Genomic DNA, 18,824 nt, shown 5'->3' on the forward strand with positions numbered 1-18,824 from the left:
GCTATACAAAGCATACCGTACATAGAGAAGAAAAGGAGAGAGTGCAGAATGTAACGTTACAGTCATAGCTAGGATGTAGAGAAAGATCAACTTAATACGAGGTAGGTCCATTCAAAAGTCTGATGGCAGCAGGGAAGAAGCAGTTCTTTAGTTGGTTGGTACGTGTCCTCAGACTTTTGTATCTTTTTCCCGATGGAAGAAGGTAGAACAGAGAATGTCCGGGGTGCGTGGGGTCCTTGATTATACTGGCTGCTTTTCTGAGGCAGCAGAAAGTGTAGATAGTGTCAATGGATGGGAGGCTGGTTTGCGTGGTGGACTGGGCTTCATTCACAACCCTCTGTAGTTTCTTGCGGTCTTGGACAGAGCAGGGCCATACCAAGCTGTGATACAACCAGAAAAAATGCTTTCTATGGTGCATCTGTAAAAATTGGTGAGAGTCGTAGCTGACATGCCAAATTTCCTTAGCCTCCTGAGAAAGTAGAGGCATTGGTGGGCTTTCTTAACTATAGCGTCGACATGGCGGGACCAGTACAAGTTGTTGGTGATCTGGACACCTAAAAACTTGAAGCTCTCAACCATTTCTACTTCGTCCCCATTGATATAAATAGGGGCAAGTCCTCCACTACACTTCCTGAAGTCCATGACTATCTCCTTCATTCTGTTGACATTGAGGGAGAGATTATTGTCGTCGCACCAGTTCACCAGATTCTCTATCTCTTTCCTGTACTCAGTCTCATCATTGTTTGAGATCCAACCCTGATGTCATCAGCAAACTTGTGCCCAAACCAGTCCAGGAATACCAATGATCATGTGCATCAGCAGTCTATCAGAATGACTTATAAAGTACTAGCTTTCACCAGCAACTCATGCAGAGGTTGAAAACTGAAGACTTACACAGGCAAGAGACTAATTGTAACCAGGAACAGAAGACCACAGAAGTGACAGAAAAAATACATTGCAGACTAATGAAAGCTAAGTGGGACTTCCAACCCTCACTGGGACAAAATTGTTTGGCAGCACCAGGAAGGCATGTGGCTGCCGCTGGCACTGCAGAAGACCAAGGCCCATAGGTCCACAGAGCAGCTTTGTCAATGGTTTTGGGTCAGGAGGGTTGGGGTGAGGAAGAGAGACATGTAGGTTAAAGGGAGGGAGGAAGTGAGTAGAAAGGAAGAGAGGATTCACCCTAAGGGGAGGCCGCTCCACAACTGGCAAAGGGCAGCCTCCAAAGAGTGTCCCCCTTCTTTCCCGCCCTTTAAGTTTTTGAGGTAAAAAAAAACAGGCTTTCCATTCCTGCCCTACCGCCCATGTTGAATATTTTATGGCATAGGCAGCATATTATCAAGGTCAATTGGCTTGGTAACTAGACTAATTAACCCTCCATTGTTCAATTAAATACAATGGGTGGGCTGCTACTTTAGCACTTGCCTACACTCCATATTAGAGATGAGCTCAGGGATGGATGGGAATCCGGTGGGATGATCCCATTTTATGTGCTATTCTCCGATGGGGAACATGCCTACCAGGGCACATAGAATTCAACCCACTGTCCAACTTTTTAACCATTATCTTTCGTTATTTAATAAATGTTTCCTGATATTATGACACCAGACTGTCTCTTATCGCCTATGTGGTCAAAGTCTCAAAAAGGGGAAATTAACATTAATTGGATGAAGTCTCACGGAATTGCAACTATGTTACCTAAAACTTGAACAGTCACCTCACTTCTGCAAACATGTTAGACCCCTATTTTAAATGAGGTGATTCAGATAAATGATCATTTTTTCTCTCATCAGGAAGTTCCTTTGTAGGTACATCCAGTTCATGTGGAGAGGTGTTCATGATTTTAATTGATCATCTTCCTCAGGGCTCAGATTAAATTATGTCATGCATTTCATCTTCTTTATTCTGTTTCAGCAAAATATTTGCCACAAAATCAGCTATTCTGTAGATTCCTTTTAAAATATTAGCACTGAAACAATTCATTTAGAGAAATTTATTTTTTTCAAATATTTCCAAAACCTCCTTCAGAAATGACGATTTTTGTTAGAAACTCTACCAATAAGAAAAAATGATTGGAGCTGTGAATCGATCCAACACCAACTTTGTTCAGCAACATTTACGACTGTACTCTACAAAGACTGTTGAGGAAGTTTTTACTCACAATTGACTGAAGTTGCCAATACTCAAAAGTGCTTAACATAAATCATGTTACCATTGTCTACCCAAGTGCAACATTTTCCTTCTATTGACAAGGAGACATGTGAAATGAAACAAAAAGGAAGACATTATCAGAAGGCAATGGAGGATTTTCTGTACCTCCGCCCCCCATGGCATGTTTCTTGACAGCAGGAGGCAGCCTGTCATTGGCTGGCTGAGGCAGTGGCGGCACAGTGGTTAGCACTGCTGCCTCACAGAATTAGGGGTCTGAGTTCAATTCCCGGCTTGGGTGACAGTGTGGAGTCTGCACATTCTCCCTGTGCTTGCGTGGGTTTTCTCCGGGTGCTGCGGTTTCCTCCCACAGTTCAAAGATGTGCGAGTTAGGTTGATTGGCCATGCTAAATTGCCCCTTAGTGTCAGGAGGTTAGTAGTGTAAATAAGTGGTGTTAGGGGAATAGGGACTGGATGGGATTGTGATCCATGCAGACTCGATGAGGTAAATGGCCTCTTTCTGCGCTGTAGGGATTCTATGATTCTGATCCCATCACTGTCAATGGGATTTCCCATTGATTCCACTCCCCACCATCAGGAAATCCCCAGTAGATCCCGCTGGCGGGAAGAACCCAAAAATCACACCTAATATCACTACACAAAGGATGCTTTTTAAAAAATATATATTTTTATTGAAGATTTTCCCCATTTTTACAAATAACACAACAAACCCTAAAGAATTGATACAGCTTTATCATTTTCCCATGCATTCAGAAAAAGACAGGAAAACACCAGAGTTGTTTTGGATTATTCATTGCAGTCGGCGCTTCCCACCATATAAACAATGAAAGGATACTTCAGAGATAAAGCCATGAGTATATCGCAAAGCGGTGCACATCCTCACTTACAGGATCTCGCACCACGCTTGGATGTGCATCAGAATATACTTCCCCATCTCCAAATACACTGGAGATGCTATTGATACAAAACAATGTATTTTCCCAGGATATGTGATCTGTCTGTACTGCTACAGGAGTAAGTCAAAGTTCTTTGTCCCCAAAATAACAGAAATACAAAAAATATATGACACCATTAGTGAGGACTCTTAGGGCCATACCCAAAATCTCTGTGCTAAGCCATCTTCCGACCTCTGAAGTGGCATTACTCATATTAGCCATTATTACAGTAAAAGATACCACATAGTATATTCCACCATTATAAATGCAAGTATTGTAAGAGAGGACGGATAAGTATCGCACCACCCATGTCCCATACAACCGACATAGCACACTCCTCAAACAAAAGGAGCATGCTGAGGGATGCGCTCCACCAAAAATAAATGGATGTCCCTGGTTTTAAAAGGATAATAGGCGAAATTCACCTCAGTGCTCATTTTCTAGATTACCCCTGTCAATAATGATAAGAAACAACATAGGATTAGTAAGGAAATCTAACAAGGGGTACAGTCCAGTATTAACGATGAACTGCAGATTGTGTTTCCAAATCATTGCCTTCTGTGGAGTTTAGAAAGGACAAAGCCTCAGTAGGATTGTCGAATATCCTTGAAGATCATATGTAACCCTCAGAGTAGCAGGATATAGCAGGGCATACTGCAATCTGATAGCTTTCAGACGTTGTCTAACTCAATCAAAACCTTTGCGCCTCTGTTTTATCGCTGTTGAGAAGGCTTGGAAAAACAGGACCATCGCTCCATCATAGAGCACTGTCTCACCACATCTGGCCTCTTCCAATATTCGTTGGCAATCTCTGAAGTTATGAAAATGCACAACTACATGCCGAGGTCGTTGATTGCCCCTAGGCCTCGAAGACAAGATACAATGTGTCCCTTCAAGTTTAATACCACCAGTTTTTGGGTCGAGATTAGCTCTCAAAAAATGTAACTGGGAGCTTATCCTCAGCTCCTTCCGGAAAACTGATACACAGACACTCTTCCCCCGGCCCTGGGTTCTCCATCAAGATATCTGACATACCATGGAGCTGATTTTCCAAGGATTGCAAGCAGACCTAAATTGAGGATTTTGCATTCGAGAGTAAAGATTTTTTCCTTCACTTCATTAAATCTCTTATTGGTACTTGGCAGTTCAGCAGTGTGAGTACTGATATTCTGTGCCAAAAAGCTGAATTTGTCATCGGTAACTTCAATAATATTGGCAGTCATCCTCTCCAATGCCTTTGACAGCACCGGATCAAGAGCCTGTTCACTAACCATACAACCTACACAGCCTTATCCTCAACCATAAGTACACTGAGGGCTGCACTCCACCACAAATAAATGGATGTTCCTGGTTTTAAAAGGATAAGGATGTTGAGGATTCAGCTCCACCCTGATTGCCTCTGAATGCTCCTTTTTATCAAGGATTATATGTTGACAGTTTTCCACATTTTCGCACCAATACTTAGCCAGAAATCTTCTGGGGACATAGTACAGAGTTTTCACTCCAGGATTAGGTAATTATCCTGTGCAGCAGGATAAATGAAAGGATTATTGATGAGCAACACCAGAGCTCACAGAAACATGCTTCATCATGTGACTCCCTGCAAATGATGTTTCTTAAAGAATAAATCGCTATAATATGTGGCAGCATACTCCTTGCCTGTTTGCAAACAGCTGGTGGCACACAAAATAATAAAGGAAAGTTGCAGAATGAGAAAGATGATTGTTACGCATATTTGTAGCCTATATATTTTATTTTAATGCATAGAGTGCCAGATGTACAACTATGGTGCTAAAAATTGATCTTATCATTTTCTTGATGTGAGGGTCATAATTTGAAGCCACCAGTTCAGATAACGTCACCTCATGTACCTAAAAGACTAGTATAAAGTTGGAATCTATATGTGATGGGCAATAGGACATGAGTGGACTGCAGCCACACTAAGGAAATAAGGTGGTTCATGTACCAGCTCACCAGAGGTTGCAGACAAGTTCGACTACAGGAGACTCAGATGAAGATTTTGATGAGACAATACACAGCAGAGCACTGATATCAATGCACTGAGACATTGGATAAATTGGTTGGCCTGTTGCCATCAAGAAGCTGGCTCCAATATGGCAGAGGGCATTTTGCAGAGCTTACCCACTCCGCGCGCTCTGCTCTATCTCCCTGTCATGCTGCAGGCAAAGAGGTACTACCATTGTAGCCCATAGGTGGAGAGGTCACCAAATCCTTTGCCCTCGCCATGAGGATGCAGCAACACTCAAAAAATCCAGGAGCTCACCACTTTCTCCAGAATCACTCAGAAATGATTCAACATTCTCTTAACGGCAAGTTGGCTGCTTGTCCCTTTAAGTGATACTAGTGGTGGGCAGCTGAGGGCTTGTTCTTTGGTGAATGACAAGGAACAAGCAAATTTAGTGAATGTTCCTACATGAGCGGCAGAGTGGTCAGAACTGCTGCCTCACAGCTCCAGTGACCTGGGTTTGATTCCCAGCTTCGGTCACTGTCTGTGTGGAGTTTGCACATTCCCCCCGTGTCTGCATGGGTTTCCTCCAGGTGCTCCGCTTTTCTCCCACAGTCCAAAGATGTGCAGGTTAGGTGCATTGGCCATGCTAAATTTCCCCTTAGTGTCCCGGGATGCATAGGTTAGAAGGATTAGTGGGATAAATATGTGGGCTTATGGGATAAGGCCTAGGTGGGATCTTTGCTGGTGCAGACTCGATGGGCCGAATGGCCTCCTTCTGCACCGTAGGGATTCTATGGTCCAAATTTGGAAACTGATCGCCAAATGATGTCTGTGTGGCTGAGTGATGTTATGATAACATCAGGTCACATACCTCTGGTGTACAAAGGCAATGCTGCATTAGTATCTTTCTCAGTATGTGGTGATATGCAGCATAGGCTTCCAGACTGGCATCTGGTAGCACAGTGGTTAGCACTGGCATCTGGTAGCACAGTGGTTAGCACTGCTGCTTCACAGCTCCAGGGTCCCGGGTTCGATTCCCGGCTCGGGTCACTGTCTGTGTGGAGTTTGCACATTCTCCTCGTGTCTGCGTGGGTTTCCTCCGGGTGCTCCGGTTTCCTCCCACAGTCCAAAGATGTGCGGGTTAGGTTGATTGGCCAGGTTAAAAATTGCCCCTTAGAGTCCTGGGATGTGTAGGTTAGAGGGATTAGCGGGTAAATATGTGGGGGTAGGGCCTGGGTGGGATTGTGGTCGGTGCAGACTCGATGGGCCGAATGGCCTCCTTCTGCACTGTAGGGTTTCTATGATCTGCAGTGTCAATGCAAGTTCTGAATTTCGCTCTCATGACTCTGGTTGATTGTTAAAGCTTGTAAAGAAGCATGCTTCTTGATTTTATTGAACAAACGAATAGTTCCTACTGTTAAGGTATATAAATAAACATAATCCAGAGAAATTATAAACAAATACTGGGTATTGCTTTCTAGCAGACTCTTAACATAAGCATTGACATGTAGTTCACAAGGTCTGTAAATGGCTTAAAAGAACAAAACAATATATTTTTAAGGTGGTATATTACAAGATGAATTTCAGAAGGAAAAGCTATTGAAATTGCCCACTTAGCTAACGGGTTTAACAAGAATGGCTTCAGTACTCGTGAAATTAAAATCTTCTCTAACATATTGTGTCCTTGACAAATATCTGTACCAATGATACAGGATTCAGAAAGATAAATCCCAGCTTCTGTGTAGGAGAATATTGATTTGAACCATAATGGTGTAACCACGAATCAATTTTTACAAATTATTTTACAATTGTTGGTGCTATATATAAATAATAACAGCATCCAGTTTACACATTACTATCAAATGTTTCTGCTATCTGCATAACAAATGTTTTCATCAAGATCAATTGTTGGTGTTTATTTTTTTTTTAAATCAATGTTACATCCAGCTACAAAAATGACTTTTATTTATACAAGTATTTAGTTTAGTAAAATGTCCCAAGGCACTTCATGGAATGGTACAAATGAAAATTTAAACACTGAGCCATGGTCTAAAGGATTGTTTTTACTGAGTATCTTGAAGGCGGAAAGACAAGAGATTTATGGAGAGATTTCCAGAGCTCAGGGCCATGGCAGTTGAAGACACAAATGCCAATAATGGCGTGACTAAATAGGGATGTTCAAGAGGCAAAATTGGAGGAAAGCAGAGATCTTGATGGGTTGCAGGGCTAGAGGAGATTGGAGATAAGGAGGTACAGACAATTGAGAGCCTTGACGATAAGGAGTAAAATTAAAAAATTGATGTATTGCTTAACCAAGAGTCAATTTAAGTCCGCTGATTGGTGAAATAGACTTGGTGTGAGTTACAGCATGGCTAGCAGAGTTTCAGAAGACCTCATGTTTATGGAGGACAGAACAAAGAAGACAGCCAGAGTGCATTAGAATAGTGAAGTCACAAGGTAACAAAGGCATGGATGAAGATCTCAGGGCAGATGAACTGAGGTAGGGGAAGAGCTTGGCACTCCGAATATGAGATCTTAGTGACAGTACAGGTAAGGGGTCAGAATCTCATTTTGGTATGACACCAAAGTTGTGAACAGTCTGCTTCAGCCTCAGACATTTGCCAGGGAGAGGAATCAAGTCAGAGACCAGGCATTGAAATTGCGATAGGGACCAAAGTCAGTGACTTTAGTGGAAATATCTGCTCATCCAATACTGAATGTTGGATAAGTAGTTTGGCAACATAGATATCAGGAATTGGTTGAAAGGTAGTGGTGAGGTGGGTGTTGTCAGCGTACATTTGTAAACTATGCTTTCTGATCATGTCACCAAAAGGCAGCATGTAAATGAGAAAAAAGCAGGGGGCCAAGGATAGAACCTTGATGGACTCCAGAGGTAATTCTGCAACAGCGGGAAGAGAAGCCATTGGGAGTGAAACTCTGGATATGAGAGAATAGAAAAGAATGGAACTAGACTAATGTAGTCCCACCCATCTGAAAGACAGTATGACACTGGAGAGACATTGGAGGAGAACGGTATGGTCAACTATGTCAAAGACTGCAGACAGATTCAGAAGGCAGAAAACAGATAACTTTTCCACAGTCATAAAGGATTTAATTTATGCCTTTGATAAGAGCTGCTTCCATACTGTGTTAGAGTGGAAACCTGACTGGAGGAATTGGTAAGATGGACATGGATTTGAGAGGTGACAACACATTCAAGTAATTTGGATAAGAAAGAGAGTTGGAAATCAGGTGATAGCTTACAAGGGCAGAGCGGTCAAGGATTGTAGTTTTTTAAGGGAATAATGATTGCAGATTTGAAGGAGAGGGAACAGTTAACAATATCAGCTAACACTGGAGCCAGGAGTCAAGGTTGAGTGGTCAGCAGTTTAGTTGGAAAAGGTTTGAGTGAGAGTGCTATGGATCTGATGGACAGGATAAACTCAGGGATGGCACAAGGAGAGAAAGGTGCATGCTCAGGGTTAGGACAAGAGGCAACCTTCGAGTAAGTTTTGCCTGGTGGATGACCAGAAGGGAGGAAAGTGTCAGAGGTACCTAATTAGATTGTGTCAATCTTAATGGTAATTATGTCCTCACTCATCTGAGAGTTGAAGAGACAGGGAGAGGAGTTTAAGATGACAGTTTGCAGTCAAGGAGAAGAAGCCGAGAGCTATCTTTGAATTCTGAAGATTAGATCCAGTAATGCTTCATGTCATCCAGCCAGATGTGATGAATGTCTGTTCATCCCCACGTTCGCATCTACACATTCTCCATGTCTGCGTGGGTTTCCTCCAGGTGCTCTGGTTTCCTCCCACTCTCCAAAGACTGCGGGGTAGGTTGATTGGCCATGCTAAATTGCCCCTTAGTGTCAGGGGATTAGCAGGGTAAACATGTGGGGTTACGGGGATAGAACCTGGGTGGGACTGTCGTCGGTGTAGGCTCGATGGGCCGAATTATCCTCCTTCTGCGCTGTAGGGATTCTATAACAGTTCAAATCTGAAATCCTTGGACTTAAAAGGTCGGAAATGAGAGCCGTACCAGGGGAATGGCTAAGTCGGAGAGTGTAATGTTTGTAATGGGTCTCGGACATTCAAGGTGAGGGTGTCGTTGAGCAGATCAGTAACTGCAGGAATATTGCAGTGAATGGAAGGCCAAAGATTAGATTTTGAGATTTTAGAAAATATAATTGTAACTGAATTATATACTTCGTTGAACGTTTCAGTCATTGAGTACTTTTGATTTTACAACTCTTTAAACTTGATGTTATGAACATCTTTTTGGATTGAAAACTCAAATTTAATAAATGACATTAGTCAGAATCTTGAAGAGATTTGTGACACAGTACCTTGGTCCAAGTGTCTGCCTGTGTTCCAGCTCCTGAAATAGTCATCCTGAAAAAGTACAAAAAAGGATTTAAGAAATACATTTTATCTGTTTGTGGATTAGTAATGTTTTAACCTTCTCGTGAATAAGTTATCGTAATGCATACAAATTGAAAAATGAATACAAACCTCAACCTCCTGTGAGGGCAAGCATTAGAGACAAGAAAAAACAAGTTAAATAATAAATTGGAGAATCAATTTTGGCAAAAATCTAAATGAAACCCTGAATTACACTCTAAGATCAAAATAATTTTCCACACATTGCACAGAAATATTAGGCGGGATTTTGCACCCCGCACGTTGTTTTTTCTGTTGGCTTGCCATTGGCCTGTGGCGGGATCTTCCAGTCCTGCCGATGTCAATGGCATTTTGCATTGACCATCCGTTCAAAAGACCCCACCAGTGCAAGGGCTGGAAAATTCGGCCCATTATCTACAGAAAATGCCGGAAATATTCAACAGGTTAGGCAGCATCCATGGAGAGAAAAAGAAAGCTAATCATTCCCTGTTGATTAAAGTCACCAATCTGAAAAAAATAATTTTATTTCTCTCTCTGCTGATGCAACCAGATCTGCTGAGTATTCCCAGCATTTTCAGATTTTACTTTGGATTTCCAGCAACAAAAGGATTTTTTGCTTTTGTAACTGAAACCCCTATGAGTTGCTTCCAATGTAATTAGTTGCGCAGCTAGAAATCATTGAAAAAGTCTATTCTTCAACCCTATAGCCAATCCCTGCAGAAACATTCTTGGATATCACTGGAGGATAATTGTATCCATATTTCTCCTGATATTTTGCTTCTGAAATCATTCCTATCATGTATAAACTTACTTGTGAAATTATATTGAATCGAAGTTTAACTTTTAAACATGACTCTGACTTTTTCGCTTCTCAAATCCCATCTGTGCATGAAGCATTCCCACGGTTGGGTATAAAATGGTTAACTCCTCCTGCACCCTAGCCTCTTTTTTAAAAAAGTGGTTGTAAAGATAGTGGATGCATTGGTTGCAATCTTCCAAAAATTCCGTAGATTCTGGAAAGGTCCCAGTGGATTAGAAAATCATAAATGTAACATTTCTATTCAAAAAAGGAGGAAAACCCAAAGCGGGGAACTAGAGGCGAGTTAGCCAAGTATATGTCATTGGAAAAAGGCTGGAATCCATTATTAAGGTAGTATTAGAGAACATTTAGAAAATCACTGGCAGAGTCAACATGGTTTTATGAAAGTGAAATCATGTTTGTCAAATTTATTTGAATGCGTTGAGGAATTAATAAACAGGGTGGATAATGAGGAATTAGCAGGTGTATATTTAGGATTCCCAAAAGGCATTAGATAAAATGCTAAAGGATTACTACACAACATAAAAGCTCCTACTATGTGGGTGTAACATGTTAGTATGGATAGAGGACTGGCTAACAAGAAATGTGTGGGGAAAATGTATCATTTTCAGGTTGGCAAAATTATGACTAATGGGTTGCCACTGGGGTCGATGTTGGGGCCTCAACTATTTGCAATCTATACTGATGACTTGGATAATGGGACTGACTACAAAGGGACATACAAAGGTTAAGTGAATATCCAAAATTTGACAGATGGAGTATAATTTGCAAAAAATGTGAGGCTGTCCACTTTGGGGGGATCCACAGGACCCTTGGGGAACCCTCCCTCCAGAGCCTGGCAGCGGGGAGAGGGGCACATGGGCACTGCAATTACCACCTTGATCAGAGTTCAGTGGAGGCCGAATTATTGAATACATTCAAGGCTGTCTTAGACAAATTTTTGATGTACAAGAGAGTCATAGGTTATGAGAGGTAGGCAGGAAAGTGGACCTAAGGCAACAATCATCTCAGCCATAATCTTATTGAATGACGGAATGGGCTCCAGGGGTCAGATGGCCTACTCCTGCTCCTATTTCTTAAGTTCTTTATGTTCCACACTATCATAGAAATTTGACTTATTCTCAACATTAAAGAAGCGCTCCTTGCAGCAATAAAAACATTTTTATATGCTCTAACACCACCCATCGTACTCGCATTTCTAAGTGAGAATGACACCTGGTATTGAACTTGGGCAATTTTAGCTGCAGACTTTGAACCTTAAGCACCAGAAGCATGACTGTGACTGCTGAAGCATATTTCACAACAGGTTATTATAGCCTCTGAAGACAGTGGACTTTTCATCTCTTGTTTGAATCTTTAGGATTTATAACAGGTCCCTAAAGTGAATGCAGATTGTTTCAATCAACCAGATGACTCACTTACTCCAAACTCATACATCTGTGTTCTTAAGCTGTTTTAACTTTAATTTAAACTTTCCACTTGAAGATTTGCTTTTCAGCATTTCTGATCCTTGATTAACAGCATTAGGTTTATTGTTCCAAATAGAGTGGGAAATATCTCTCACCACTGCAATATAAGAGTCAGATAATGTCATGAAACAAAGGTGCATTTTTCATTGCTAAACCCATGATCTTATTTTACCTGAGCTTTATTTTTAGGCGTTATGTGTTAAAAACTTTGCTATCACCCATGTTGGAAAGACATTATCAAAACCTAGCTATCCAATAGCTGGATATTATAACATATACAAATACTTCAAATGGGTATTTTTTCATAACTGGAAATTCATTTCACAAAGATTAAATAGGAATTGATGTTAGAAGATGCATCAACTTCCCTAACATTAGGCTACCTCAGTATTTAAAGTTCATTTATTAGTCACAAGTAGGTATACATTAACAATGCAATGAAGTTACTGTGAAAATACTGAGTATTCAAACTACTGGTAATTGCTCTACAAGTTCCTGAATCAATTTAAATCCCAATTTCACGGGAAATAAATTGTTGTTCTAAAAGGAGGCTTCTCATTATTTGAAATCTCATTCAAGGTAAAGATTTAAAAACTCATGACTTTTCTGAAGATAGCCAGCAAATGAATATAAATCATACAGAAAACATGTTGAACCATACATCTCAAGCAATACAATCTTAAAAGATCAGAATAATTATAGATAAGAAAAACTACTTATATCATCAATCCAGAATAGTCCTCCATTCCACCTGTTAAATCGTCTAATTGCTCTGTAACAAACTCCGATACTTATCTTGAGGTTAGATTATAAGTTCGGAGTTTCAGAACTTCTGCTGGGAAAGGGCCGCACATGTGCAGTTATCCATTTTCATGTCTTTGGGCCAGAAAGTGGCCCTGTGCAAATGCAGAAAAGTGAAAGTGTAAAACTGCATGTCAGGTGAGCTGAAGAGGAATGTCATTGCAAAGATGTAGTGGGGACAAGGACATGAGGAGGGGTCAGGGAGACGGTCACAAACAAAGATGATCCCAAACCAGGAAGTGAAGCAGAAACAGGTCTCAGAAAAATGTCCCAGGTAAGGGATAAGGACAAATATGAGAAACAGATCCCCCTTAAGTAAAGTTGTGAAGAGAGGAGCAGAGCCATAGGCTCCGAATTAGAGAGAGAGAGAGCTGTGAGAAGCAGACAAAGTGAGCTTGAAAGAAGCCCTGAACATCCAAGAGGACAGCTAAAGATTGGTCACTCTGTGCTGCGGGCCGTAAGAACAATTTCTGGAGCAGTGGTGTTCTGCTTGGCAAGGCTGAATGTGCTTAGAAGGTGAAGCTTGAAATCCAGAGGTAAGATTGAAACCTTGGAGGTGGATCCATGTTGAAGCCACCCAAGTGGAGAAATGTTTGTAGAGAATTCCAAAGTGACTTCTTCAAATGTGGAGTTTGAAAATTCTCATGAAAAAGACAGGGTTTTTGATCACAGTGTGACAAGCGCCTGGGTGATTGTTGAGAAATCCACAGAATTTGCTTTGGTCAGATCTGTCATTTAGTTTTGGTGTGAGATGTTTCCAACCACAGTTCACCAGTTGGTTCACACATACCGCATACTTACCCTGAATATTAGAGTATAAGACAGATTTGGTAAACTGTTTTATCTTTCTGAATTTGTATGTACAGTGGAACCCCGATTTAACGTGACCCGATTTAGCGCGAATTTGGATATAACGCGATGAATCATTGGACCCTTTTTTTTCCGCTAATAATTGGCAAATTTAGCACGACCCCGATTTAGCGCGACCCCACTTTTTTCGCGACTCCGCTTTTATGGACCCCAACCATCGCGTTATAACGGGGCCGCACTGTATCTGTAAAAATATAGCTGGAGTGAAGGAATCATCAATATTTGAATAATTTTCTTATGTTGGTATCGCGATCGTTCCACCCTTTTTGTCTCATGTAATATAGTTCATTTTTCTTGATGAATAAATGTTTTATTCTTTTAAAAATTTCATCAGCAAATTCCTGTGGATTTGTTCAGTAACTTTTCTTCATTGTTTCTGAAAATAAAGAAAAGTTAGGATTTAACAAGCCAGGTTTCACTCGGAGATCTGGCTTGTCCAGTATTAAAATCAACTGGGATCATAACACTGCTTCAACAATTTCAGGCCTTTTTCTCCTCTACCTGGAAGTTCATTCCATGTGCTGCTCTCCAGCATGCAATAAATTCCTTGGCCAATTCTGGAACAAAACCCTGGCTCCATTTTTTTTTTTAGCAGAACTCAAAGCAATGCAGTTCCACATCCTAGTTGAGATAGTTGAAAAATATCAAGCGAGAGAAAGCAGAGAATCTAGACCCAACAAAACAATCCTTTTTTTCCTTGCATCTTCATCCCTTTTGTCACTTAATCACTCCTACTTTGCATGTTATCACAGGCCTGCCTTTTGTTCTATCCTCTTCTCCACACCTTTGCCTGCCTCTGTTCTTGCTTAACACCTGTTACAGGTCTAAATTATTCCAGTACTGACAAATGGTCATTAGTGTTTCTGTGCCCACGTATTGCCAGACCTGGAGGAGGAGGACCTGACTGGGCCTGGAGGTCTGGAGTGCATCTGCTTCAATGCGAGGAGTGTAACGGGTAAAACAGACGAACTTAGGGCCTTAATGCTTGTGCGGAATTTGGATGTGGTTGAGGTGACGGAAACTTGGTTAAAAGAAGGACAGGACTGGCAGCTGAATATTCCGGGGTATCAGTGTTTTAGGCGAGACAGAGGAGGGGCTAAAAAAGGTGGGGGAGTAGCGATATTAGTTAAGGAGCATATTACCGCGGTGCAGAGGGTAGACAACTTAGAGGGGTCATGTACTGAGTCGCTGTGGGTGGAACTCAGAAACAGGAAGGGTGCAGTCACTATGCTGGGGGTGTACTACAGACCACCCAACAGCCCACGGGAAGTGGAGGAAAGGATATGTCAGGAGATTCTGGATAGGTGCAGAAAAAATAGGGTTGTTGTAGTGGGGGACTTTAATTTCCCTGGCACAGACTGGAAAGTGCTTAGAGCTGGGGGACCGGACGGGGAGGAATTTGTAAAATGCGTACTGGAAGGTTCTTTGGAACAGTATGTAGATAGCCCGACTAGAGAGGGGGCTATACTGGACCTAGTTCTGGGAAATGAGCCCGGTCAGGTCGTCAAAGTTTCGGTAGGGGAACATGTGGCAAATAGTGACCACAACTCTGTTAACTTTAGGATAGTAATGGACAAGGATGAGTGCTGTCCTACGGGCAGGGTGCTAAATTGGGGGAAGGCTGACTATAGCCGGATTAGGCAGGAATTGGTGGATGTTGATTGGGAGAGGATGTTCGAGGGTAAGTCCGCGTCTGGCATGTGGGAGTCTTTTAAGGAACTATTGATAAGGCTGCAGGATAGGCATGTGCCTGTAAAAAGGAAAGATAGGATTCGAGAGCCGTGGATAACCAGGGAAATTGAGGATCTGATTAAAATGAAAAGGGAGGCGTACGTTAAGTCCAGGCAACTGAAAACAGATGGAGCTCTGGAGGAATACAGAGAGAGTAGGAAAGATCTCAAACGGGGAGTTAGAAGGGCAAAAAGAGGGCACGAGATGTTCTTGGCAGGCAGGATTAAGGAGAATCCTAAGGCATTCTATTCATACGTTAGGAACAAAAGAGTTGTCAGGGAGAAAATCGGACCTCTCAGGGACAAAGGAGGGGAATTATGCTTAGAACCCAAGGGAATAGGGAAGATCCTAAATGAATACTTTGCATCGGTATTCACAAAGGAGAGGGGCGTGTTAACCGGGAGTGTCTCGGAGGGAGGTGTTGACCCGTTAGAGAAAATCTCCATTACGAGAGAGGAAGTGTTAGGTTTTTTAGGGAACATTAAAACTGACAAAGCCCCAGGGCCTGATGGCATCTATCCTCGACTGCTCAGGGAGACGAGAGAGGAAATTGCTGGGCCTCTGACGGAAATCTTTGTCGCTTCTTTGGACACGGGTGAGGTCCCTGAGGATTGGAGGATAGCGAATGTGGTCCCGTTGTTTAAGAAGGGTAGCAGGGATAACCCAGGAAATTATAGGTCGGTGAGCTTGACGTCCGTGGTAGGGAAGTTGTTGGAGAGGATTCTTAGAGACAGGATGTATGTGCATTTAGAACGGAACAATCTCATTAGTGACAGACAGCATGGTTTTGTAAGAGGGAGGTCGTGCCTTACAAATTTGGTGGAGTTTTTTGAGGAAGTGACAAAAACGGTTGATGAAGGAAGGGCCGTGGATGTCGTCTATATGGATTTCAGTAAGGCATTTGACAAAGTCCCACATGGCAGGTTGGTTAAGAAGGTTAAGGCTCATGGGATACAAGGAGAAGTGGCTCGATGGGTGGAGAACTGGCTTGGCCATAGGAGACAGAGGGTAGTGGTCAAAGGGTCTTTTTCCGGCTGGAGGTCTGTGACCAGTGGTGTTCCGCAGGGCTCTGTACTGGGACCTCTGCTATTTGTGATATATATAAATGATTTGGAAGAAGGTGTAACTGGTGTAATCAGCAAGTTTGCGGATGACACAAAGATGGCTGGAATTGCGGATAGCGAAGAGCATTGTCGGGCAATACAGCAGGATATAGATAGGCTGGAAAATTGGGCGGAGAGGTGGCAGATGGAATTTAATCCGGATAAATGCGAAGTGATGCATTTTGGAAGAAATAATGTGGGGAGGAGTTATGCAATAAATGGCAGAGTCATCAGGAGTATAGAAACACAGAGGGACCTAGGTGTGCAAGTCCACAAATCCTTGAAGGTGGCAACACAGGTGGAGAAGGTAGTGAAGAAGGCATATGGTATGCTTGCCTTTATAGGACGGGGTATAGAGTATAAAAGCTGGAGTCTGATGATGCAGCTGTATAGAACGCTGGTTAGGGCGCATTTGGAGTACTGCGTCCAGTTCTGGTCGCCGCACTACCAGAAGGACGTGGAGGCATTGGAGAGAGTGCAGAGAAGGTTTACCAGGATGTTGCCTGGTATGGAGGGTCTTAGCTATGAGGAGAGATTGGGTAGACTGGGGTTGTTCTCCTTGGAAAGACGGAGAATGAGGGGAGATCTAATAGAGGTATACAAGATTATGAAGGGTATAGATAGGGTGAACAGTGGGAAGCTTTTTCCCAGGTCGGAGGTGACGATCACGAGGGGTCACGGGCTCAAGCTGAGAGGGGCGAAGTATAACTCAGACATCAGAGGGACGTTTTTTACACAGAGGGTGGTGGGGGCCTGGAATGCGCTGCCAAGTAGGGTGGTGGAGGTAGGCACGCTGACATCGTTTAAGACTTACCTGGATAGTCACATGAGCAGCCTGGGAATGGAGGGATACAAACGATTGGTCTAGTTGGACCAAGGAGCGGCACAGGCTTGGAGGGCCGAAGGGCCTGTTTCCTGTGCTGTACTGTTCTTTGTTCTTTGTTCTTTGACCTGCTGAATATTTCCAGCATTTTCTGTTTCTATTTATTAATGTGTGAGATTGTCTTCAGAAATTCAACAAAATTAGCAATACTGAACTGGCAACCAGTTTGACATCCTGCAAACTTTCTTTTCTAATGGATTCATGAGAGGAAAGTCGTGTTTGACGAACTTACTGGATTTTTATGAAGATGTGACTAGTGCGGTTGACGGAGGGGAACCGGTGGATGTGGTGTTTTTGGATTTCCAAAAGGCGTTCGATAAGGTGCCTCACAAAAGGTTGCTGCGGAAGATTGGGGCACACGGAGTTGGGGGTAGAGTGTTAGCATGGGATTGGCTATCCAACAGGAAGCAGAGAGTTGGAATAGATGGGTGCTTTTCTGTTTGGCAGGTGGTGACTAGTGGCGTGCCGCAGGGATCGGTACTGGGGCCTCAACTGTTTACTATTTACATAGATGATCTGGAGGAGGGGACTGAGTGAAGGGTAACAAAGTTTGCTGACGACACGAAGATAAGTGGGAAAGTGAATTGCGTGGAGGAAGCGGAAGGTCTGCAGAGAGATTTGGATAGGCTGTGAGTGGGCGAGGATCTGGCAGATGGAGTATAACTTTGGCAAATGTGAAGTTATTCACTTTGGAAGAAATAATAGCAAATTGGATTATTATTTAAATGGAAAAAAATCACAACATGCTACTGTGCATAGGGACCTGGGAGTCCTTGTGCAGGAGTCGCAAAAACTCAGTCTGCAGGTACAACAGGTGATCAAGGCGGCAAATTGGATGTTGGCATTTATTGCGAGGGGGATAGAATATAAAAGCAGAGAAATCTTGCTGCATCTGTACAAAGCATTGGTGAGGCCGCAGCTGGAATACTGTGTGCAGTTTTGGTCCCCTTATTTGCGGAAGGATATATTGGCCTTGGAGGGAGTGCAGAGAAGGTTCACCAGGTTGATACCGGAGATGAGGGGTGTAGATTATGAGGAGAGATTGAGCAGATTAGGTTTGTACTCGTTGGAGTTTAGAAGGCTGAGGGGTGATCTTATAGAGGCATATAAGATAATGAAGGGACTGGATAGGGTGGAAGTGGAGAGATTCTTTCCACTTAGAAAGGAAACCAGAACTAGAGGGCACAGCCTCAAAATAAAGGGGGGTCAGTTTAGGACAGAGTTGAGGATGAACTTCTTCTCTCAGAGGGTGGTGAATCTCTGGAATTCTCTGCCCACTGAAGTGGTGGAGGCTACCTCGTTGAATATGTTTAAGTCACGGATAGATGGATTTCTGATCGGTCGGGGTATTAAGGGTTATGGGGAGCAGGCAGGTAAGTGGAACTGATTCACTTCAGATCAGTCATGATCTTATTGAATGGCGGGGCAGGCTCGAGGGGCTAGATGGCCTACTCCTGCTCCTATTTCTTATGTTCTTATGAAGTTAAATGGCCAAAGACAAAATCCACCTGCTTTGGCTTTGCAATTAGGAAGAGGGTAAAGGGATGGGGTTCAAATCCAATACAACAACAGAGAGCATGCTCCCAATCTTTGCAGATGAGCCTGTTGCGGTTTTCAGCAGCAGGTCGAGTCTTTTGAAGATCATGTCTTGGTAGTGGATGTAATTGGGAGTCT

General features: G+C 42.7%; 1 protein-coding gene across 2 annotated transcripts in view; it reads right to left on the minus strand.

Moving 5' to 3' along the window:
- The window catches only part of spock3 (SPARC (osteonectin), cwcv and kazal like domains proteoglycan 3), a 578,102-nt gene that overhangs the window by 383,887 nt on the left and 175,391 nt on the right, over positions 1–18,824 (minus strand). For both annotated transcript variants that reach the window (XM_078212462.1, XM_078212559.1), the window contains one exon: positions 9,419–9,464. In XM_078212462.1, coding sequence (XP_078068588.1) covers positions 9,419–9,464 — 46 coding nt within the window. Of the gene's footprint in view, positions 1–9,418; positions 9,465–18,824 lie in introns of those variants that run through there.

This window comes from Mustelus asterias, chromosome 1, assembly GCF_964213995.1.
Source record: "Mustelus asterias chromosome 1, sMusAst1.hap1.1, whole genome shotgun sequence".
Classification (NCBI taxonomy): domain Eukaryota; kingdom Metazoa; phylum Chordata; class Chondrichthyes; order Carcharhiniformes; family Triakidae; genus Mustelus; species Mustelus asterias.